The 22,958-nt window shown below is 52.3% G+C and overlaps 2 protein-coding genes across 2 annotated transcripts in view; both read left to right on the top strand.

Moving 5' to 3' along the window:
* IQCA1L (IQ motif containing with AAA domain 1 like) overlaps window positions 1-6,006 on the top strand; it is a 14,528-nt gene extending 8,522 nt beyond the window's left edge. Inside the window, exons 16-19 of the mRNA XM_066627494.1 lie at window positions 140-226; window positions 610-787; window positions 2,227-2,465; window positions 5,020-6,006. Coding sequence (XP_066483591.1) covers window positions 140-226; window positions 610-787; window positions 2,227-2,465; window positions 5,020-5,127 — 612 coding nt within the window. The 3' untranslated portion in view covers window positions 5,128-6,006. The remainder of the gene's footprint in view (window positions 1-139; window positions 227-609; window positions 788-2,226; window positions 2,466-5,019) is intronic.
* On the top strand, window positions 5,283-22,958 carry ASB10 (ankyrin repeat and SOCS box containing 10). Its single transcript, XM_066627492.1, has 7 exons — window positions 5,283-5,390; window positions 8,195-8,430; window positions 11,908-12,269; window positions 17,837-18,107; window positions 18,584-19,079; window positions 21,894-22,007; window positions 22,356-22,958. The coding sequence occupies exons 1-7, from the start codon at window positions 5,283-5,285 to the stop codon at window positions 22,539-22,541; spliced, it is 1,773 nt and encodes a 590-aa protein (XP_066483589.1). The 3' UTR covers window positions 22,542-22,958.

The following is a 22,958-nucleotide window of genomic DNA, read 5'->3' as shown; positions in this document are numbered from 1 at the left end:
CCATGGCTACAGGGCTGGTGCCCTCTGTGGGGAGTGCACAGAGCCTGCTGGGAGCTCCTCAGTCTCCGGCCCTCCTGCACAACTGACCACCATTGCAGAGAGCAGGGTCTTCCTTCTGCTCACACCTCTGCCCCTACAGGTGGCCCGCATCTTGCAGCCATCTGTCATCTGGGTGGGGGATGCTGAGAAAACATTCTACAAAAAGGTCCCCAAAGAGGAGAAAGAGGTAGGTGGGGCAGGGGCATTGCAGGGCCAGAACCCTCCCTAGAGCCAAAGTCCCATCAGCAGAGCTGAGGGTTGGCGTCCCCCCCCCAAACCAGGGGTTGCATACACTCTGCAGGGTGTGGGACACCCCAACCCCTGGGGCATGTGAGCACCCTTGTTGCCTCTCTAGGACTGAGCTGAGAGGCTCCCGCTCTTTCTTTGCACCTCTAATGCAGGATGTATGGGCCTCTGCAGCTGGGGCCCCACGGGGGGGGCTCCCAATTAAGAGCTGGGATGGGGCCGTGGAAGAGATCCTCAGCTGCTGCAGGCATCTGGGCCCAGGGCAACCCCCCCCCCCTTGAAGGGAAGGCCTGAGGTGGGGTTTGCTGCCTTCCTGGCTTCCAGCTGGACCCCCGGCGTCTGAAGAGGGACCTGCCCAAGGCGCTGAACCTGCTTAAGGCAGAGGACCGGGTACTGCTGATGGGCACCTCCAACAAGCCCTACCTGGCGGACTTGAAGGGGCTCTGCAAGACCTACGAGAGGATCCTCATGATCCCCAGACCGGATTATGCCTCACGCTATGGTGAGACCTGCCGTAACAGCCCATGGAGGGAGCAGCAGAAGGCAAAGCTGTGGGGAGGTGCTGGGGGGCCTTAGGACCCTCCCGGTTCTCAGCTGGGCTCTGGGGTCTGGACTGTGGACCTCAGTGGCAGCTTTCCTGCCTGGAACACTTGCCCCTTCAGCTGGAGAGGATCTTCCTGGCTTGAAGATCCTGGCTTCCTTGCCCCTCCTGTTGGAATGACGCTATAGTTGGGAGGGAGGAGGATGTGGGCATACGAAGCCTCCCAGGTCAAAGCTTGTGCTAAGCAGATCCTCTTCAGAAGCAAAGTGTGCGGCGGCAGTGAAGGTGGCCAATTCTATGCTTGGGATCATTAGGAAGGGTATTGAGAACAAAACGGCTAGTATTATAATGCTGTTGTACAAATCTATGGTGAGGCCACACCTGGAGTATTGTGTCCAGTTCTGGTCACCGCATCTCAAAAAAGACATAGTGGAAATGGAAAAGGTGCAAAAGAGAGCGACTAAGATGATTACGGGGCTGGGGCACCTTCCTTATGAGGAAAGGCTACGGCGTTTGGGCCTCTTCAGCCTAGAAAAGAGGTGCCTGAGGGGGGACATGATTGAGACATACAAAATTATGCAGGGGATGGACAGAGTGGATAGGGAGATGCTCTTTACACTCTCACATAGTACCAGAACCAGGGGACATCCACTAAAATTGAGTGTTGGGCGGGTTAGGACAGACAAAAGAAAATATTGCTTTACTCAGCATGTGGTCGATCTGTGGAACTCCTTGCCACAGGATGTGGTGCTGGTGTCTAGTCTAGACACCTTTAAAAGGGGATTGGACAAGTTTCTGGAGGAAAAATCCATTATGGGGTACAAGCCATGATGTGTATGCGCAACCTCCTGATTTTAGAAATGGGTTATGTCAGAATGCCAGATGCAGGGGAGGGCACCAGGATGAGGTCCCTTGTTATCTGGTGTGCTCCCTGGGGCATTTGGTGGGCCGCTGTGAGATACAGGAAGCTGGACTAGATGGGCCTATGTCCTGATCCAGTGGGGCTGTTCTTATGTTCTTAGGAGAGCAGGTCTCTGTCCTGTGGATGCTGCAAAGACACCACTTGAAGGGCCTCAGATTCACACGGGGGGGGGGGGGGGCTGGGGAATTGTTGCCTTTTCAGTTATCTTCCCAAACACTTGCAGTTGTTATCCATCCCTCAGCACTGGCTGGGACAGCCCCTCCCCCCCAATAGCTGAAAACAGCCAGAGACGATATGAAGAGAACTGTCATATCACCCCCCCTCCCCCAATTTCTGGAGTAAGATGGAAATCCTCTACACACTTGCCTTGGAGTGAGTGCCATTGAAATCAATGGGACTTGCTTCCAAGTAGACCTGCCTAAGATTGCAGTGTCAGTTTGAGATGCCTGATTTGCTCTTCCTTACCCCCCCCCCACAGTGACTTGGCAGCGGCTGATTCAGAAGCATGGGGGCACAGTCACCAGCACCCTGGACGTCAGCGCCTTGGCCAAGGTGTCGGAGGGCTACAGCCAAGGCCTCATGGCTCAAGCAGTGCAGGCCGTACTCAGTGAGAGGCGCCTCCTGCAGCTCCCGAAGAAGCCACTGGGGGCCAGTGAGTTCCTGCAGATGTTAGCCAGGGCAGACCCCATCTACCCGGAAGAGGAGGAGATGCTGAAGGTACCTGTCCTACCCTTCCACCACCACACTCTGCTCTCCAGAGAGCCACCACCTCAGCATACTACATGCATCTAGTGCACCTGCTTTGTGAGCATGCTTGCTGCCGCTCCTGCTGCCAGTCCCCACTCTCTTAACTGCCTTGCAGTCAGGAATGGGAAACTCAGCCCGCAAAGTCCTGGGGTGTGCTTGCTCATGTCCTGGAGACCCCCTTGTCCCCTCCCCACTTTGTCATTCTGTGACCACTGTGAGTGGCGGTTGGCTATGAACCTGTCGGGCCAAAACTGGGCATTTTGTCATGTTGCGATGAACTGGTCCAGCCTAGGACAGCAGGAGGAAGAATGTGGTCTTCTCCGGGCCGACCTAGCAGGCCACTTAGGTCAGCCAGTGGGGGTAGCCACGTGTCGCACAGTTTGATTTCCTTTTATTTTTTTTAAACAAGACTCTCTGGGTGCTGAAAATTCTCACGGGAACACCATCTGCATGTCCTGGGCACTCCTGCAAAGCCACAGCAGAGGTGAAGAGGTTGGGCGGGCAAGTCGATCTCTTTCCCTCCCTGGTGCCATTGGAGAGAGGGGGCAGCAAAGGGGTCAGAGCTGTTGCATGTTCCTGTTGTGGCACCATCTTCAGACACACGAGCTGCTCCACCCCCCACCTTTTGGTTCTTTTCCTGCCTTCCATGTTTTGTCTCCAGAGCCGTTCGATGCTCTTTCTAGTGTTCAGTTGTGCAAAACCTGCTCTTCAGAAGGATGAGTTCTTGCCTCTGAGAGCTGCTGACATCTTTCAGACTTGCACAGGCCTCTTTAGTCCATGCCCAAGTCAGCCCTGTTCAGAACAGAACACCCCTTCCTCACCTCCTAGAAGGGCTTGGCTGTCCCAACACTCAGTGGCAGCCTCCTGGCAACTCATTCAGTGGTGTCACGAGGGCTGGGGACATTCCAGCCTATTATTTAAGGTACCATCACCTCCCTGGCACCGCCCCTCTGTTGTGCACCCACCGTTCCTCACGGCGAGCCTCCGGGACTGGCATTTTAGGGGGTGACACCAAAATGACTTTTGCAGAAGCCTGATGTGGAGAGAGGGGGCAAACTGCTCCAGAGTCTGGCAGGAGGGGAGGGGCAAGACATGACTACGTAGGCTGCCCGCCCCTTCCCTCATTGCTCAGCTCATGGCCTTCCCCATGGCAATGAGGGAGAGTGCAGAAGCCCGGTGCTGGATGTAAAGAACCAATGGTGGGGCTCTGATCAGAAGGCCCTGCCCATCCCGCAAGCCATGCAATGAGGGAAGGGGCAGGCAGCCTGCTCAGACATCTCTCAGCCCTCTCTGGTTCCACTAGGGTAGGAGACACCGATCCCCCCTCATGTTGGGCTCCTACAACTGTCATTTTGGTGTCCCTCCCAGATGATGTCATCCGGGCTGTCTGCATCCCTTGAGTAAGACCAGGCACCTTCCTGACCCCTCCCCTCATGCCTGTGCAAGTGTCCTCAACTAGGGCAGAGACCCTTCTAACCACCCCTCCACACGCTGCTGTTGCTTAAAATGGCATCAGCAGGACGTGGCCATCTCAGCTATCCACCACAACCACAAAGGAGTTGGGCCCTGGCGTGTGAGGAGACGTCAGGGCACATGTGGGGCCAGGTCAGAGCACAGAAGAACCATGAGGAGAGACAAAGAGCCTGGGGAAGGCAGTCTTGCTCAGTTTCCATCACTGGCAGCATCCATGGAGGGGTGGAAAAGGTCCAGAAGAGCCCCTGGGCCCAGTCCCTGGCAACGGATGCAGCAGGCAGCAGCATCTCAGGTTCCCAACATTCAGGGTTGGTGCCTAGGAATCGCTCAGAAAATGGTGAGAATCAAACTGGTCACAGCATTTTCTGTTCTTCAGATATGAGTTGCCTTCGCTTTCAAGAGTGCCAGGGACCGGAGACAAAAGCATTTGCTTAATCCAGAGGGCTTTAAAAACACAACGTGCCTGAAGTCCACACTCCAACAGTGTCTCTGGCACAAAAATGGGGGAGGGGGGACCCACCCTCCCTCCATATTCTCAGTAGTGAGTGCAACAGTTCTTGTGAGAAATTGCTACCAAAATTTGAAACCTGTGGTGGGAGTTGCTCAGTTTTACAGAAATGCAGGAGCCAGTTGAAGAGGGAAAAAGTCAGTGGCTGAACACATGCAGGGGGAGAGAGAGAGAGTTCTTTGTCAGGGCATGAAGCAATGGCAAAACCCCAGGGGAACGGCCTGCATTCCGTTTATGTCTTGGAAGCCCTGCCTGGACCTGTGGCCTGCTGGGTCCTGGAGTGGATCCCACCCCTCTCAGGCTGTTGAACCACCTTAGGCCAGTGCTCATTCGTGCAGTGGAGCTGGCCCTGTGTGGGGGACAGAGCACTCCTGGAGTGGGTGGCCCCTTGCAGCCTTCTGCCCAATCTCTTTGCAGCAATCAGAGTCCTGCTGTCCCATGGCCTGTCCTTGTGGGGCTCTTGGCCTTCTCCCAGAGCCACCTGCAGGCACCCTTCCAAGGGTTTTTTTCCAGCCAGAGCCGCCATGTTGATTTCTTTTTTAGGACTGGTACACCAAGACTCCCCTGGGCAAAAGGAAACTGAAGGCAGAGGAAGAGAGGCTCAAGGCAGCTGAGACAAAGGGGAAAGACAAGAAGAAGAAGAAGAAATAGCTGGGGGATGGGTAGAATGGACTCACACCTGCCTCGCTGCAGTATAAATGGATTTGTTTGTGAAGACTGATGTAGGGTGTGTGTGTGGAAAAGTGCTGGGCAGAGTGTTCCTGAGAGACAAGTCTAGATGTAATAAGGATGTAAGAGGTGACCAGATGCTGGATCAGCCCACACGGCTGACCAGCACATTGCAGCAGCCAGACAGAAGTGGCAAACGCTTCCCTGGCAATGGCTTCCTCTCAACCCAAGGTCCCCTGCAGCAGGTCTGAACTGAGCAACTTGCTTTCTCACCCTCCTTCTGCCTCAAGCTACCCAGGACTTCAGGCTGATCTGGGGAGAGGGGGTTGGATCCAAGGGGTGACTTGGAAGGTCATGGTGGGCCAACAGGGCACAACTCCCTCAGAACCACTTACTGCCAATGTGATAATTTATGGGAGGTGTCGGGGGGGGGGAAGCTGCCCTACCCAGTCAGGCCAGGCTTGGTCAGTGCAGTACACCTGGTTCTGGGACTTCCCAGAGGAGAACCCAGATGGGACGTTGGCAGGGTTCACTCTAAGATGCAACACCACTGGGTGGAGCCTTTCCATGACGCAGAGCAGCAAGGGAGTCTCTTCCCAGCAATCAGCAATGTTGTCATCATGTCATTGGTGACTTCTGGGTCAACCAACTTCGGTTGAGAGCTGCACGGCAACATGGTCATGCACCTTGGGGGTGGAACATTGACCATTGATCAGGGAGGGACCCTCTCTTTTCATGCAGAAGGTCCCAGCAGATTCAGTCTTCAGTCCCTAGTGTCATCTGTCAGCAGGGCTGAGAAAGACCCTTATAAGGACATAAGAAGAGCCTGGCTGTATCAAGGGTCTGTCCATTATTACTACTAATACTACTACTAATAACAATAATAATAATAATATTCTTAACAACTTCTCGACAAGAGAACTAGTTCACAGAGTGGTTTACATAGTAAAATAAATAAATGGTTCCATATCCCCAAGGGGTTCACAATCTTAAAAAATACAGAAGAGACACCAGCAGCAGGCTACTGGAAAAGATGCCAAACTGGTGAAAAGAGACAATTGCTCTTTCCTGCTCAATACAGGTGTGCATCACTTAACGATGGGGATGCCATTGGGCCCAACCCTATCCAGCTTTCTAGCACCGGTGTAGCTGCAATGCAGCTCTGAGGTAAGGGAACAAATGTTCCCATACCTTGAGGAGGCCTCTGTGACTGCCTCCCCACCACAGGATGCAATGCACACTCCCTTGGCATGGCTATACCAGCACTGGAAAATGGGATAGGATTGGGCCCATCATCTCCTATCCCTGTCATTAAGCATTTCTTTCTTTTTTTCTTTCTTTTTTCTTTTATTAAAAGCAAATAAAAAATTAAAAAGTAAAGATATTGTAAGTTGTGTGGCAAATGCAGAGATCTCGAATGACATTTCTTTGTTCTACTACAAAATCATTCAAAAATTAGTTATCAAATCTTAAACATTCTACTACTTATTAAAAAGTTCATTTTGAACACAAAAAGAAAAATGAGAAAAACATAAAAATTAAATCCCCCATCTACTCATCAAATCCATAGGTTATTTGGCCCATTTTCCCCTCAATGCGCAGGAAGTCCATTAATTGTTTCTAATTGTTTTTACTGGCTTATCTTTAAGAAGAATTGTATGTTTATCCAATACCAATCCAATACCTTTAGCCACCACTCTTCCAATGCAGGTATCTCTGGAACTTTCCAGTGTTTGGCGTACAATATTCTTGCAGCAGTTGTCATATATACTCGTAAAAACATAATTTCATAGTATTTCTGAATTTAATCATCCAGTATTCCCAAAAAAAAAAGCTTCTGGCTTCATTTGTAAATTTAGCTTTAATATCAACTGCATTTGCTGATATATCAAAGTCCAATATTTTTTCGCTTTTGTACAGGTCCAGCACATGTGATAGAATGTTCCTTCTTGTCTTTTACACTTCCAACATCTGTTCAGTACATTTTCGCCAATCTACCTGGAGTCAAATACCACCTATACATCATCTTATAAAAGTTCTCTTTAAGGTTTACATTCAAAGGAAATTTCAATCTTTTAATCCACAAGCTCTCTCATTGCTCCATGGATATACTCCTTAAGCTGTCCCTCTTCTATCTCATATTTTAACAATAACTTATACATTTTAGTAATGGCTTGTTCTTCTACCAGACTTAATTGACTCTCCAATAGAGACATACAATCTTCAAAACCATACATTTACTTATCCGTTTTGAATATCTCCAAAAGCTGTATATACTGAAAGCACTGACGAATCCTTCCCTAAAAGCTCCTCTCTTGTCTTCATCCTATATTCAGTTTGTGTAAAAATTATTAAATTTCTATATGATAACCATGTTTCTGTAGAACATGTACAACCAAAAAAAGCTTCTTGTAGAGAGATCCAAAATATATTCCTCTTGTTTTACCAGCTCTACCCTTCAACTTTTATACAAATTCGCATAAATGTTTCTGACAACTTTTTGTAGGTCCCTTTGCTCTGTGCATGTTTCTCCATCTTCTTGTAGACTTAAAATTAGTCTCTTCTCCTTTGCTTTTCAAAGTTTGTAGGCTAACTATCTACCTGGTTTATTTGCATGCTCAAAATATCTTTGTTTAGCAAAGGTTAGTTGTTTCTCCATCTGTCTTATAGTCATCATTGATAATTGTTTCTGTAAAATTTTGAGCTGTTGCACTATGTTGGAATCTCTCGGTGATGCTACCAACTCTTGCCCCTTTTTCTTAATTTCCTCATTAAGCTTTTGAAATTTCTCTCGCCTTTGTTTTGTCCAGTCAGCATGTTCTGTGTAAAAAATCCTCATATAAAGGCTTTACCAGCATCCCAAACTGTTTGCAAGCCTGAACCGTTCAAAGAAAAAATTCTTTCAACTTCTTTTTGGCCTCTTACTATTTCTTCTTTTTGCAATAATATTTCATTTAACCTCCATCTATAATGCTTAATTTTCTTCTCTATTACCAGTGTTATTGGATTATGATCTGAGAAAGATTTTGGTAATATTTCTGCTTTTAAGTCTGTCAGGGTGCCCTCCTCCCCACCAGACCAGACCTACCTTGCGAGGGGGCCAAGGAGACACAAGGGTAAGGCAGCTTGGCCAGGCAAGAGGGAGAGCCGCCCGGCGCAGGCAAGCCTGCCCGACAACCTCCCACATCCCGAGCTCCTGGGAAGAGACCTGCTAACAGGGCACCCCTACCTGACTGGAGCACCTGGTGTTGGGGAGGAGGTGGGAGACTTGAAGGACCTGACCCAGTAAGAGATCAGGGAGGAGGGAGAGACAAGGGAGGTAACAGGAAGAGACGTCTTGGGCAGGGTCCCTTTTATGCCTTCCCCAGTAAGGAAGTGGCTGGGCTGGAGGAGGACGCAGCCTATATAACTGACAGGAGGCCCATGATGAGGGCAGAAAGTGAGGACTGGAGAGGCAGAAGGCTGTGTCTCCAACAGCTCCTGCCTAGGACTTAGTCTAAAGGGCTATGCCAGGGAGGAGGAAGAAGGTGACTTAACCCCCTCCCCCTGGGCCAACCTGAGGCCTCCTGCAGGGCCCCAAACAGGGACCATCCCCAAGCAGAAGCTGCCTTCTCCCCCAGTCCACCAGACATCCCTACAAAGTCATTGAGGAGCAAGTTCTTAGATAACCAGAACATATCAGTTCATGAGAGAGATTTATGTCTTTCAGAAAAATGAGTGAAATCCTTTGCAGTTCCATTTATCTGTCTCCAAATGTCCAACAGAGCTAAAAATTTAACCAACTCAAAGAATGTCTTGGGTAATTTTCCTTGAGTAATTTTTATCTCTTTATCAGATACTTTATCTTTCAATGGAGATATAACATCATTCCAATTCCCCATTAAACAATAAGAACTGTATGAGTAATTTAATATTTTGTCCAACAATTCTTTAGAAAATTCAGCCTTCCTCTCATGTGGAGTATAAAGTCCCACTACTAAAGTTTTAATTCCCGATAAAATAACTTGTAGTGTTATCCACCTACCTTTTTCATCTGTAAAAATTTGGGTTTCAAATGGACCTTAATGTACAATACTACACCATTTTTTTTCTTCCTCTCATTTCCTGAAAAAAATTCTTCTCTCAAGTCTTTACTAATTAAGCATTTCAGTCATTATGTGGACATTCAGCTGATTCTATTACAGGCTAATCCAGTGGTTCCCAAACTGGTGGGTCGTGATGTCTCTTGTTAACTAACACATAATATGGTAGGCCAGTGATTCCCAAACTTTTAGCACCAGGACCCACTTTTAAGAATGAGAATCTCTCAGGAACCACCAGAAGTGATGTCATGACTAGAAGTGACATAATCAAGCAGGAACATTTTTAACAATCCTAGGCTGCAATCCTACCCACACCCAGGAGTAAGCCCCATGTACTATCATTGTCAAAGTGTATACAGAGTAGCATATTAAAAGTACAGATCTGTAACATTTCCACAATGCAATGACATACCATGGTAGCATCAAGTCTAACATATTAAAAAATAAAATATTGAAATGAATGGGGACCCACCTGAAATTGGCTCAAACACACCTAGTGGATCCAAACCCACAATTTGAGATAAAGTGCAGTAGGCAATTGGACTGCCATTGCAGTAGGTCCTTAAACAGAATGTTATCCCCTTGGGGCTGGGGATAAGAATAGGCCCTCAGTTTGGCTGTACTTGTCATAAGAGGCGACTAAACAGCCACCGGGTAGATGGGACTCGTCAGCCTGGGAAGGCAGCTCATCTGAGAGAAGGAAAACTCTGATCCCAAACCTCCACTGCCTTGTGGCTACATCCAGTTATGGAAAAGGCTTCAGGAGTCAACCTCAAGGCAAAATCCAGAGCCGGAGTCCCTGATGCAGTTCATGGCTGAACACAGTCATGTTCTGGCAACTCCTGCAACGCCGCTGGAACCAACCATATTGGCTTCTGCCTTTCCATTGGACCATTTCAGCGACGTGGAGAGGGAGGATTTGCTGCATGGGTAACAGCCTATCCTCCATACCTACTTTACCCAGGCTTCATGCACTGGAGAGGACACTCTGTTCCAGAACCACCATTCAGAGCGTGACACCATAGTCTTCAGAGACTGAAGGATGCCAACACATTGTTGTGTTGCACACTTGTATAAAAGAACACCACTTTACAATGTGCAGGAAGTCTGGTCTAGAGGGTAGAGCCTCCCCTGGAAGATGTAGCTGGAAGATAACATCAAAAGGTTGTCAGTTCGAGGACACCGGCAGCTGAGAATGGCGAGACCTTGAAGCAGCTGACAAGCCCAGCTGAGTGATTCCACCTGTTCTTGGTGTGAGCAAGAAGTGTCTTGGCTGCCCTCCATGTGAGAGATGGAGCTGCTGTCAGCCTGCATGGGAGAACTGGAGGTCAGAAGTGAGACCAAACCAGGAGGATCCATCTGAAATGTTGTTGGTTGCTGAAAGAGATAACCTTTAGGATTGTAAAAATCCCCTTGAGGGATTTAGAAATGCCTGCCTACGTAAACCGCCTTGTATAAAGTCAGAGGAGTAATCCGATGAACAGAAATAAATACCTAGTTATTATTATTATTTACAAGGTGCCTTTTTGCCAGTGAGAAGGGCCATCTCATCTAGTCTGGCTTACTGTATCTCACAGTGGCCCCCAGGTGCCCCTGGGAGCACTCAAGCAAATATGATCCCTGTGCCCTTTGCAGCCTCCTTCTAGAACCAGAAAACAGCACTCACCCATTTTGGAGTGCAACCTGTTTCCTCCAGAAATCCCCTTTTCAAGGCCTCTAAGCCACATCCTGTGGCACTGAGTTCCACAAATTAATTACATGCTGGGTAAAGAAATATTTTCTTTTGTCTGTTCTACATCTCCTGACACTCACTTTGAGTGGAAGTCCCTGGTTCTGGTATTGTGTGAAAGGGAAAAGGGCATCCCTCTATCTATCCTATGCAATAATTTTATATATTTCAATAATAATATGGGATAAAAAACTGGCAACTGCTAAAGTAATATTTGCCTGATTATCACTAAGTAAGACAAAAATAGGATCAGTAAATGGGTCAAAAGGGTAGCTTAGAAAAGGGCCCAAATACAGCTTCCTGAGTAGACAATGTGCTGGACAGTGGATTAGAATATGCTCTAGAGTGTCCGGCTCGAGATGACAAAAAGAGCATAATCTGCAATTCCGAGGAATGGACAAAAATCTACCATGATGGTACAAGGATAAATATTGAAACGCGTGAGCATAAAAGCCCTTCTGAGAGAGGGATTTGTTAAAGTATCAAAATATTTGGAAAGTTGACCTGATACTCACCCTTCCTCCAGGCCCCAGCGCGGGTGGCTGGCGCATGTCCACTTCCCGGAAAGTGGTGCAAGGGACTTGTGCCAGCCCAAGTGATATTTAGGGTTGTACCTTTAGTCGGTCAAAGTTCACCATTCCCTGCACTGATGGGGAACACAAGAAGAGCCCTGCTGGGTCAGCTTCCTGTAGCTCACAGTGATTCACAAGATATTTCTGGGAGCACACAGGACCACCAGACACTGTCACTCAATTTGTGCACCGGGCAAGCCTGGGGAGCCTCTCTGCACAGGGCCGATTGTGTTCTTATGTCCGAGGTTCCAGGCTGAGCCTGGCACAAAATGCGCCTCTTGGCTTCAGTGCAGAAATACATTCTGAGAGTTGCTGGTAAACAAACCAGCCAAAGACAGCTGGTTGCTGCCACAGGTGCTATTTATAAAGGCTGACTCAGACATGGGGGGGGGGTGCGTGGGCAGGCGTGCATCAAAGGCAGACCCTGCACAGCAGCGTCAGAAGCAGCCTCACTCAGAACCTCTTCCTTCGAAGGAGCCGCGCAACATCCTTCAGAGCTGGAGGAGGGCCGGCCACGGAGATGGACGCCTGCCAAGACGCCAGGCTCCTGCCAAGTCCCAGTGACCTTGCAGCGCAAGGGGGCCCACCGGGAGCCGCTGGAGTGCAAAGACCTGTTGGTGCAGAACGCCCTGTACACAGGGGACCTGGCCAAGGTGCAAGAGCAGTTCCCGGAGCACGCTGAGGTCAATCTGGTCATTCAGGCCAAGAGCCACGACCTGCGCTGGACCAGCCACAAATGGGGTGAGTCCTTTCAGAACTCCTGGATGCTGTTCCTCCAGTCCAGACGACCTGCATTCCATGCCCACTTTCAAGCTGCTCTCTTGTTAATGCTCCTCTGAGGACCTGTCCTGTTCCTGTTCACACTGTGCCCAACGAGCTACTTGTATAAACATCTGCACCACCCCCCTTTTGGGGGGAAGAGGAGCGCAAAGCAGGCATGGAGCACTTCTGCCTGCTCTTTGGCCCCAGACCACAGCTCACTGTCCTTGCTAAGCCACCACCGCATCCCTCTTCCTTTGAGCATACCCAGAAGGCCCTTATATTGCTCCAGGCATCCCTGGTCAGCCACTGCAAAGACTGAGCGTTTGCATTCCCAGCCCTCTCCCAAAGGCCTGGGCCGCTCGACTGCACTTGTCTCCAGTGGTCTCTCCTGCTGCCCATTTCCTTCTTTACCTCAACACAAAATTGTTGCTGCCGTCACACTGGCTTCTTGAGATGTCTCCTCTGGCTGTGTCTCATTGGAATTGCTTTTGATTATGCCTTTCAGAGCTGCTGCTTCTGCCATTCCCATTCATCTAGGGCTCCTTTTCCCACTGGCTTATCCACCCATGGAATCCACCTCATCTTTCTCTGAGCCTTCCTGAACTCCAAAGTGCAGGTTTCACTAGACTTGCCCGTAGCTTCTCATAAGATGGTGCACTTTAGCACTTCATGGCCCCCCCCCCAAAGTTCCTACTGCTTTGCCTTTATTGTCCAAATCTTCCCCATTGGTTAGCAGGCCTGGGGGGGGGGGAGGAAATCCCCAAGGCCCAGGCTTCCAGAGGTGGGTTGGGCCATGACAGAACATATTATACAGTATAAAACAAATTTAGGAAGGGGGGGGCAATCAGACATCATGTCCTGGGTCCAATCCCAGCTCTCAGTTGGTTAGGATCAAGTCCAGGGTGGCCCCTCCCCTTATTCCTTCTTCCACTTTCTGAAGGAGGAAGTTATCCTCCAAGCACCTCAGGAGCTCCCATGCTTGGCTGAGTTAGTCTCCCAATAGATAGCAGGGTCTCCCATTACTCTTGGCATCGGTTCCTTGTAATATCTGTAAGGTGCTCTAGGAAAGCACCGCCCGCGTCCTCCCCCTGACCCAGCAGTCTGTCGCAGACTCTTTTCCCACTCACCTTTACACAGAAACTCTCCACAGGACTGCCCTGTACAGGGGTACACATTTTTGACATGAAGTTGTACCCCCTCCCCTTTATCACACAGTGTTCTTTTTGAAAGAGGGAATATCCTTACATTCCAGTCAGGAGGTTCCCACCAGGTTCTGGTCACACCTATCAAGCGGACCTCACAGCCGTGAACAGTCTTCTTCTTTAGTCCTGAGCTGGTGCTTGGGAACAGGTTGGCCTCTCAACCAGTACACTGCTGCAGGTGCTGCTGGGATCTGTGTGTCACTTGTGACAAGCTTCCACTCTGCTCTTGCGGGCAATTTTTGGAGCCTGGTCAGCAGTCAGTTGCTGGTTCCTGGGATCTTCCTCAGTGTGTCTGAGCCATGTTTTCTTTGGTGCTGCCTATTGAATCCTCCAGTAGGGAAGTTGTCCTCACCAGAGGAGCTTGTGTGACAGTCATGTGCAGTACTAGAAGCACAAGCTCTTCCTGTTTAGTTCACATATTCCACACACAAATGTGTTTGCAATGTAAACCTGAAAAATATGACCTAATGTCCCTCCTGCTGTCTGGACATTACTGGGCACCTCCAAACACTCCCCGGCTACAACCGTCTCTCAAGTCTCTTATCTGGGGAGGTGCATCCTGCCTCCTACCAGCAGCCTTTAGCCCAGGAAGCACAGTCTGTGGTCCCAGAAGCCAACGTTCAGTAGATGATACCATTTCTGGTGCAGCCAGTCATGCACTCAGAGCAATCTGTCCCTTGCCAGCATCCTCTGCCTATCGACGGGAGAACAGACACAAATGCCAGCTGGGCCCCAGATCTTCCACCTTCAACCCAAAGGCCGGAAATGATCTGCTCGTGGCTGCACTTGGCAGCATTGTTAGATCCCACAAGAAAGAGCAGGGAAGAAGGCTGACCTGTGGGCTTGACAAGCCTTGGCAGTCTGTCACATCTGAGTGACCTGCTGGCACTTGCTACGTAGGCAGTGTTGGAAGAATTTCTTAAAACTGGTTTCCTCTTTAGGGAGGAAGCAGAGTAGCTTCAGCAGCAGACCCCCCCCCCCTCTTGCTGGGAATCAACCCCAGGGAAGCTCCCACACCTGGCTGACTGCTAATCAAGAAAGACAAACAACATTGGCTGGTTGAAGTTGCAAAGGAGATTCATTTACTCACAGTTCATTAGAAGTATGGTTACAGCATCTGACTGAGACCAGAGGTTACTCTAACTTAAAAGATAACAAGGCCCTGAAGCTGCCTCGTCCTGCATGTGCCATGTGGTCAAGATGGCGGCGCCAGCAGAGCCCTGCTGCGTGCCATCTTGTCTGGTCAGTGAGGAAGAGAAGGCGTGCTCAGAGAAGAATGGATAGCTAATTGTGTGTGGGCCACGCCCCCACATAGGTCATCCAAAGGGGACAGGTAAAGTGTAGGTCACTGGGCTATGGCTTAACCCTTTTTAGGACAGTAACCTGCCACTTCTTGGAAGCAGACGAGTTGTATCAACTCCAATAGGCTGCCCTCAGGGCACCAGTGCAGCAGTGCTGCAGAAGCCTCCTCTTCTGTCCTCCAACCACCCTCTGGTTTCAACCCAAGCCTTGGAGGAAATGACAACTGTTTCAGAAGGTGACTTCCTGGGGCTCACCAGCCAGCCAGCTGCTGGTGAAGAGCAAGAGGAGTGGCTGCTCCCTGCTGCTGACCAGAGGTGGCTTGGGGCATTGTGACCAGGGCATGGATTTTCTACCAGCCACCTCTCCTATCTCATGGCCCAGCTGGCCAGGCATACCCAGGAATGAAGGAGCTACCCTCCCACTCATGCCCTGACTCTCTACAAAAGTGGCAGCTGCCTGCTAGCAGCCCTGGCACAGCTCACTCTTCACAGTCAGGGCTACCCCTGTACCCACCCATTCTCAGGGGTACCGCAGCAGCCCACCAGTCCAGACGTACTGCAAAGCAGGGAGGAGGAAACGGTGCTACCCTGCTTTTCCCTTCATAAGGAAGGAAGTGGGAAGAGGTCTGAATGAAGATGGGCTGCTATTTTAAGACAAAAAAGAGGACAGGGTGGCTGCCACTTGGCAACTTGCCGTGGCTTGGCACAGTGGGGCCAAGCGCTGCTGAAGTTACATGGGATGCTGGCTGGGGATGGCGGAGCGCTGAAAGACCCTGGTTCTCTGGTGAAACCCTGGGGGGATCCAGGTTCGTCCATGGCAGGAGGAGACCAGACCGTGGTTGCTTCACTGAAGCAGGAACAACCTCCAGACAGCTTTCTCCCCTTCTCCCACTTTCACCCACTCCTCCTTTTCCACCTCCCAGGGAGAGCCCCATTTGGTTGTTTTGATCAGCTGAGCTTGCGCTGAAGGAGCTGCATTACATTCAGCACCTCTAATGGCTGAATGAGGAACACACCAAGTATATACCTAATTCACAGCCCAATCCTGTCCACACTTCCCTGGGAGTAAGCCCCATTGACTCCAATGGGACTTACTTCTGAGTAGACATGCATAGGATTGGGCTGTCAGCCACTAAAGGTGCTGAATGTAATGCAATGGAATGGGATTTCTTTCCATTACACTGCATTTCATTCAGCACCTCTAGTGGCTGAATGCAGTATCTACTCACCCTGGAAAACCTGAAGTGTGTCTTTTGAGCTATTTTTAACTCTGAGAGGCTGGGGAACCTTGCCAGAGGGATAAAATCATCCAGAGGGCCAGATGTGGGCCCCAGGCCAGGGTATGGAGACCCCTGACTTAGATGAAGGAATAAAAGGGATCCAATTTGCAAATGGGGTTCAACTGAGAGGAACAGGTAACACCATAAAAGACAGAAGAAGCACCCAGGAGCACCTGATAGAATGAAATGCTGGGCTGAGTCCAACAAATGCAAGCTTATCCTCTTAGGCATGAAAAAGTGAAAGCCACAGAGGAGAATGGGCAATACCTGGCTTGGCAGCACAGCATGTAACAAGGTTCTTGGTGTATCAGTAGATCTCACAGCAAACATAAGCCAGCAGCCTGGTGCAGCTGCAAAGAATGATAATGCAATTGCTGGTTCCGTTTGTAGAACCATGGCCTCCAAGGCCTGAAAGGCAGAGGCTCAACTCTACTCTGCAGTGCTCAGGCCTCATCTCAAGTGCTGCTGCATCCAACTCTGGGCACCACACCTGCAGAAGGATGCAGCCAAACTGGAGCAGGGTCCAAGAAGGGGATGGCCAGGGGTCTGGAAAGCAGACCTAGGAGGAAAGGTGGCAGGAACTTGGTATATTCAGCCTCAGGGAGGGACGTGGCCACACTCCTCAAACCCCTGATGGGAGACCACAGGGAGGCAGGGAAAGATTTGTTCTTTGCTGCCCCAGAGGATGGGATGGGCTCTCGGGGCTCAAGCTGCAGGAGGGCAGATCCCGGGTGGATTTCAGGAAGATACTTCTGGAGAAGAAACAGTAAGTTCACTTTGACAATGAAACCAATCATGGAGGGAAGCGATGGGTCTTCCCTCCCTCACCGGAGGTCTTCAAGCAGAAGCTTGATGGGCACCTTTGGAAAGACTCTAGGGAGGGTTTTCCTCTTCAAGCAGGAGGCTCAACTAGATGGCCTTGACAGCTCCTTCCAACTAGGATCCTAGAATTATCTTTTGCAAAGCTCCTTCAGTGAAAAAAGTCATCAAAAGTACCCCACATCATGCTGAGGATCCTTTCTCCCTCAGAACTCATGTGCCCTTTCTTCAACTTCCACTTAATTTTGGAAGTCCTGCTACTTTTCTCCTGTGTGTTCCTATTGCCTGGGTATGCAGCCTATTCCAGGGGCTCAGAGCCCTTATTCCATTGCCCAGTTCTGTGTCAAAACAGGCCACACTGGCAAAGTGCAACCTGCCTGCCTTCCTCAGGCGTCACTTCCACTCTGGTTGTCTCCCTTCCCCTTTAAACAGACCTTTCGGATGTGTCACAAGGCAGAAGGTGCCCCAGAATAGAACCGCTGCCATTTGATACCCAGACGGGTGAGCAGCTGCAGACAGGCTTTGGGGCGCAGCACAGCTCCTTCCCCCATCACTGCCACCCTCTTGGGACCCATGGACCCCATTTTGACACATAAGGCGGAAGGTGCTGCTCTGGACTACTGGCAGGCCCTGCTGGCTGGGGACGGCTGTGCCATTCTCTGCCTGCTGGCAGACCCCGAGAGCGGCATTGGGCCCAACTCTGTCTTCGACACCAGTGACCTGGATGAGTGGAAGAAGTACCGCACCAACTTCCGCTGGCTGAGTGCGCTGAGTGGGCAGTGGGCTGCGGGGGGGCAGCTGGCCAGCCTGCTTGCCAAGGCCAGGAGGAAGAGGCCATTGGGAAGGTGGTGCTGATCTTCCCAATACAGCCTCTGAGCATGTGCAGTGTGCCGCTGCCTGGCAGGCCTGGCCTCCTGCCCTGACAGCTCTCTTTCCTCTTCCAGGACTTTGGTCACTGACCTATCAGCAAGAGTTGACCACCCCGCTCCACATCACCGCCAGCCGGGGCTACCTGGACTGCCTGCGCCACTTGCTACTCCGCGGGGCCGACGTGGATCTGGCACCGGGCGGGGGAAAGACGGCCCTGCACACCGCCTGTGCGGCTGCCACGACCGACTGTGTCCGGCTGCTGCTGACCTTTGGAGCCAACCCAGAGGCCGTCTCGGAAGACGGATACCAGCCCCTGCACATGTGCCAAGCACCGGGCTCCATCGAGTGAGTGTCCGAGCCGCGGAGCATGGGTGGGTGGCCAAGCCAGGATGGAAGTGGGGGCCTGGGATATGGCGCTGGGGGCCAGCGGGGCAGCAGGATCCGGCTGTGGCCCTTGCGAGCCACGCAGGTGGCAAGGCGCTGGGCAGCAGGGGCCCTGCGGGGGCCTGGGGCTGGCTGGCATGACGCATGCACGGGATCCTAACCCTCTGAGGAAGCTGCAGTCTCGCTTGGCTTGCACTCCGGAGGCCGGGGAGGGAATCGCCCTGAGCTCTCACCTACTGCCAGCTCCCGCGGCAGGTGGTGCAGGGCCGCCCGTCCAGGAGGCCGTAGATGGGGAAGGCTGCGGCCACTGCCCCCAATTCCCGCTTCCGGATTGGGACGGAAGGGCAGACCTGCAGGAGGGGGCACCCTCGCCGGGGGGGGGGGGAAGGTGCGCGGGCCCGGCGCTCTCCGGCGACAGCTCTGCCCCCTCCCGGCAGGTGCGCCCGGCTCCTGCTGAGCCACGGAGCGCGCGTGAACTGCACGTCGGAGGAGGAGGAGGACACCCCCCTGCACGTGGCGGCGCGCCTGGGCCTGGCGGCGCACGTCCGGCTCCTGCTGCGCTGCGGGGCCGCCCTGGAGGCTGAGAACGCCGCGGGACAGACCCCGCTGAACGCCGCCTGCGCCCAGCCGCAGCCGGAGGGCGACTTGTTCGACGTGTGCCAGCAGCTGGTGAGCGCCGGCGCGCGCGTGAACAGCGCCGACCGCGACCAGCAGCGGCCGCTGCACCAGGCCTGCAGGAACGCCCACGCCCGCGTGGTGGCGCTGCTCCTGGCCCGCGGCGCCGCCGTCAACGTCATGAGCTACAGCGGCAACACGGCGCTGCACAACATCCTGCAGGTGGCCGCCTACAAGCTGGAGCGCCGGCCCGAGCTGGTGGTGCGCGAGCTGCTCAACCACGGCGCCGTGCGCGTCTGGCCCGGAGCGCTCCTCAAGGTGGGTGGCTTCCCGCCGCAGCAGCAGCCTCGCCCACCCTGCGCTCCTCCTCGCCCGGCCCCAGGAGCCTCTGCTCTGGGCCGAGGGCCCGGCCCGGCCCGGCCGCCTTCCGCAGCCCTTTCACTTCTTCTCTCAGGGCAGGCGGGACTCGACGGGGCGGGCGTGGCCCGGGCTCTGCCGCGGAGCGAGGGGCAAGCCCCTGCCAAGTTCTGGGGAACAGCCCTCCTCCCCGCCTTGGGGTGGTGGTGGACAGGTCGATGAAAGTGTCGACCCAATGTGCGGCTGCAGTGAAGAAGGTCAGTGAAGAAGGCTTGGGATCATTAGGAAGGGTATTGAGAACAAAACGGCTAGTATTATAATGCCGTTGTACAAATCGATGGTAAGGCCACACCTGGAGTATTGTGTCCAGTTCTGGTCGCCACATCTCAAAAAAGACATAGTGGAAATGGAAAAGGTGCAAAAGAGAGCGACTAAGATGATTACGGGGCTGGGGCACCTTCCTTATGAGGAAAGGCTACGGCATTTGGGCCTCTTCAGCCTAGAAAAGAGGCGCCTGAGGGGGGACATGATTGAGACATACAAAATTATGCAGGGGATGGACAGAGTGGATAGGGAGATGCTCTTTACACTCTCACATAACACCAGAATCAGGGGACATCCACTCAAATTGAGTGTTGGGCGGGTTAGGACAGACAAAAGAAAATATTTCTTTACTCAGCGTGTGATCGGTCTGTGGAACTCCTTGCCACAGGATGTGGTGCTGGCGTCTAGCCTGGACGCCTTTAAAAGGGGATTGGACAAGTTTCTGGAGGAAAAATCCATTATGGGGTACAAGCCATGATGTGTATGCGCAACCTCCTGATTTTAGAAATGGGTTATGTCAGAATGCCAGATGCAGGGGAGGGCACCAGGATGAGGTCTGTTGTTATCTGGTGTGCTCCCTGGGGCATTTGATGGGCCGCTGTGAGATACAGGAAGCTGGACTAGATGGGCCTATGGCCTGATCCAGTGGGGCTGTTCTTATGGGTTCTGCCCGCTCAATCACCTGGCTGGAGATCCCTGGGTGAGGTGCTCGGACTGCCCCCGTGGCGCATCATGGCTGTACTACTGCCTACAGAGCAAGCAAGTAGCTCTCAGGGGTGTCATGAGGGCTCTCAAGACAGCCACCCGCCGGTCCAAACTGGTGTAGCCAGATTGGGGGGGGGGCGAAACCTTCCCAGTGCACCCAGCTGGCATGAACTGGATTGCCTTCCCATCTGATTCCAGGGGCGGCTGTTCCAAGCAATCTGCTCCAAATGGCCACCTTTTATTCCAGCTCCACCAGAATCTGTCGCTTATTTAAAAAGTTTAAAGGGGTGGTCATTCAGAGGGCAAATTTTGTGCAGCTTGCCTGTAGGACAGGATCTTCTCTGTGGTGACCCCCGAAAGGGAAAGGCTTTTGTGCAGTCCTCCTCCTGGCCTCTCATGGTTGAGGATGCCTCAGCCCTGCCTCAGAGTTCAGTTCAGGCTGCTGGGGCAGCCATGAGCAGATGGTAGTGGGACCATCCCACTGGGTAGTGGGAATGTGGGGTGGCGGAGATGATTTTGGGCGCATTCTGGTTCACAAGGTGTGGTGTCAAAGTCTCTCCCTCCAAGAGCATGAGGCAGGGCATCTTGGCATCTAGTTGGGGGTCTGGGCTGTCTTGTTACACCCTCCAGGAGAACTCCTGTTCCACTCTCTTCTATGACATGAGTTTGGAGCTACCTGTTGCTGTGCCTTTGGTCCAAGGGCACTACAAGGCTAGCCAGAAGGTGGCCAGCCACCACAGAGGATCTAGTCATCTCCCCTGGGCCTAAAGGAGTGTAGGGGTGTCAGTACTCCAGGTGCCCACACTGCTGGGAGGCTCTGCTGAGCAGTCAAGCAGTGTGACATGGGAGCCATCCCCCCATCACCAGCAGCCACCAGTTGCTCTTGGCCACACCTCTTGGAAAGGGTTAACAGCTGGTCTTAATTCCCAGACTTGGCAAATTGCTCCCCCCCTTTGGGATAATGCAGGAAAATCAACTATTAACATTAATTAATCTCCTATTAACACTAGATAATGAGGATAGAACTCATTGCAGTTGACTCTGGAGTCTCGCCCTAGGAAGGGAAGCCATAGTCAAGGGGGCCTGTCTAAGTTGTTGGACCCCTGAGGCCAGGTGAGGAAAGCCAGGCCTGGGATGGGAGTGGCCCAGGGCCACCTCTGGCTGCTGCTTTGTGGTGCCTGTGCAGCTCGCCATGTGCGGCACAGAGCACTTCAGCACAGCTAGTTTGCTGTCTCCATCTTGGACCTGAAAGTGCCAGGGGGAGAACCATGTGAAGGGAGCAGGAGGGCCAGTGATGGAGAGGGGGTGGGGACAGGAAGCAGGGAGGGTGGTTAGAGGGCTGGGAGCTGGCAGACATTGAAGCTGAGGACTAGCCACTTGAAAGGCCTCTTATATGAGCCCAGCTCTTTGCAGACCTCCTCCCACTGCTCATGGCTTCTGTCACTGTCAGCAGCTGCCACTTCCCTTGCTAGGTAGTGAGGTAGGACCAGTCAGTGGTCAGACTGGGCCTTTGGCAAATCACCCTGAACACCCCCCCCCCATTAAAACCAGGGAGGTTCACAAGGTGTGGTGAACCTGTGTATGAAAGCAGGCGCACTGTTCCTCACAGGTGCATGTCTGAATACTCCTTGGCACACAGCCAATGTTCGCATGAGCCCCACAGAACCCTCTGGGTTTGGCATACTTAGATGCAGACCTCTGAGGCCCCCCATTCTGGTTCTCTCTCCCTTGACCCCACTTCTGCAGGTGCTGCGCCACTGCTGTGCCTCCCCTCGCACCATTGAAGCCTTGGTCAACACTTACGAGCACGTGCGCATCACGGAAGAGTGGGCAGAGGCGGTCCCGGGCGAGCTGCTGCAGGTGACTGTGAAGTGGGAGCAGTCTGGGCCTTCTCTGGGTCCCCAACTGCACCAGTGAGGAGCCAGTTGGTGCCCACCCACCAGAGGGTGCAACCTGGGGCATTTGGTGGGCCGCTATGAGATACAGGAAGCTGGACTGGATGGGCCCATGGCCTGATCCAGAGGGACATGTTCTTCTGAGGGGCATCCTGCTAATGCAGCAGGCTAGTGGGACTGAGGCCTTCCTTGCGTTGACCCTAGGCAGACCCCACCCAATGTGGGGGGGGGGCAGGAAAGCAAACAGGGCTTCCTCTCCCCAGGATGCCTGCTGCTGCCCCCGGTTGTAACCCTCTCCCCTCTCTCTTTGCAGCAGCATGCCAGGTTCTTCCAGTCCCTCTTCTCCCTGGGTCAGAGCCCCCGCTCCCTGCAGCATCTGGCCCGCTGTGCCCTCCGGAGCACCCTCGAGGGCCGCCTGCTGAAGGTCCTGCCTGAGCTGCACCTGCCACCAGCCCTGCACAAGTTCCTGCTGCTCCACTTTGAGGACGTGCTCTACTAGCCAGCCTGGTGCAGAGCTGGCCTCTTGCCACACACACAACCCCCACCTCCTGGCTCTGCGGCGAGACAACCTGCAAGAAGACCCCTGAGCCCCCACCCCTCTGTTCAGTATGGCAAAAGGGGGCAGTGTGGAAGCTGGGCTGGACACTGCATGAGCGAATGGCGCAGATGGGTGCCTTTATTAACCTCTTTCCTGCCAGAACGCTGGGAACCGGCTGCAGCAGACATCTTGCCATTAATTAGGTCAGAAAACAGGAGGCTGTATTAGAAAACAATGTTTTGGAAGTCAGATCTATGCAATATTAGAATGGTTGAAGCCAGGGATTCCCAAACGTTTCTACACTGGGACCCACTTCTTAAAACAACACTCTTATCAGGACCCACCCAGCTTTATGAGACTAAAAAAAGTTTCACTTTA

The sequence above is a fragment of the Tiliqua scincoides genome, chromosome 5 (genome assembly GCF_035046505.1).
Source record: "Tiliqua scincoides isolate rTilSci1 chromosome 5, rTilSci1.hap2, whole genome shotgun sequence".
In the NCBI taxonomy this organism is placed as follows: domain Eukaryota; kingdom Metazoa; phylum Chordata; class Lepidosauria; order Squamata; family Scincidae; genus Tiliqua; species Tiliqua scincoides.
This window is presented reverse-complemented; position numbering and strand designations above follow the sequence as displayed.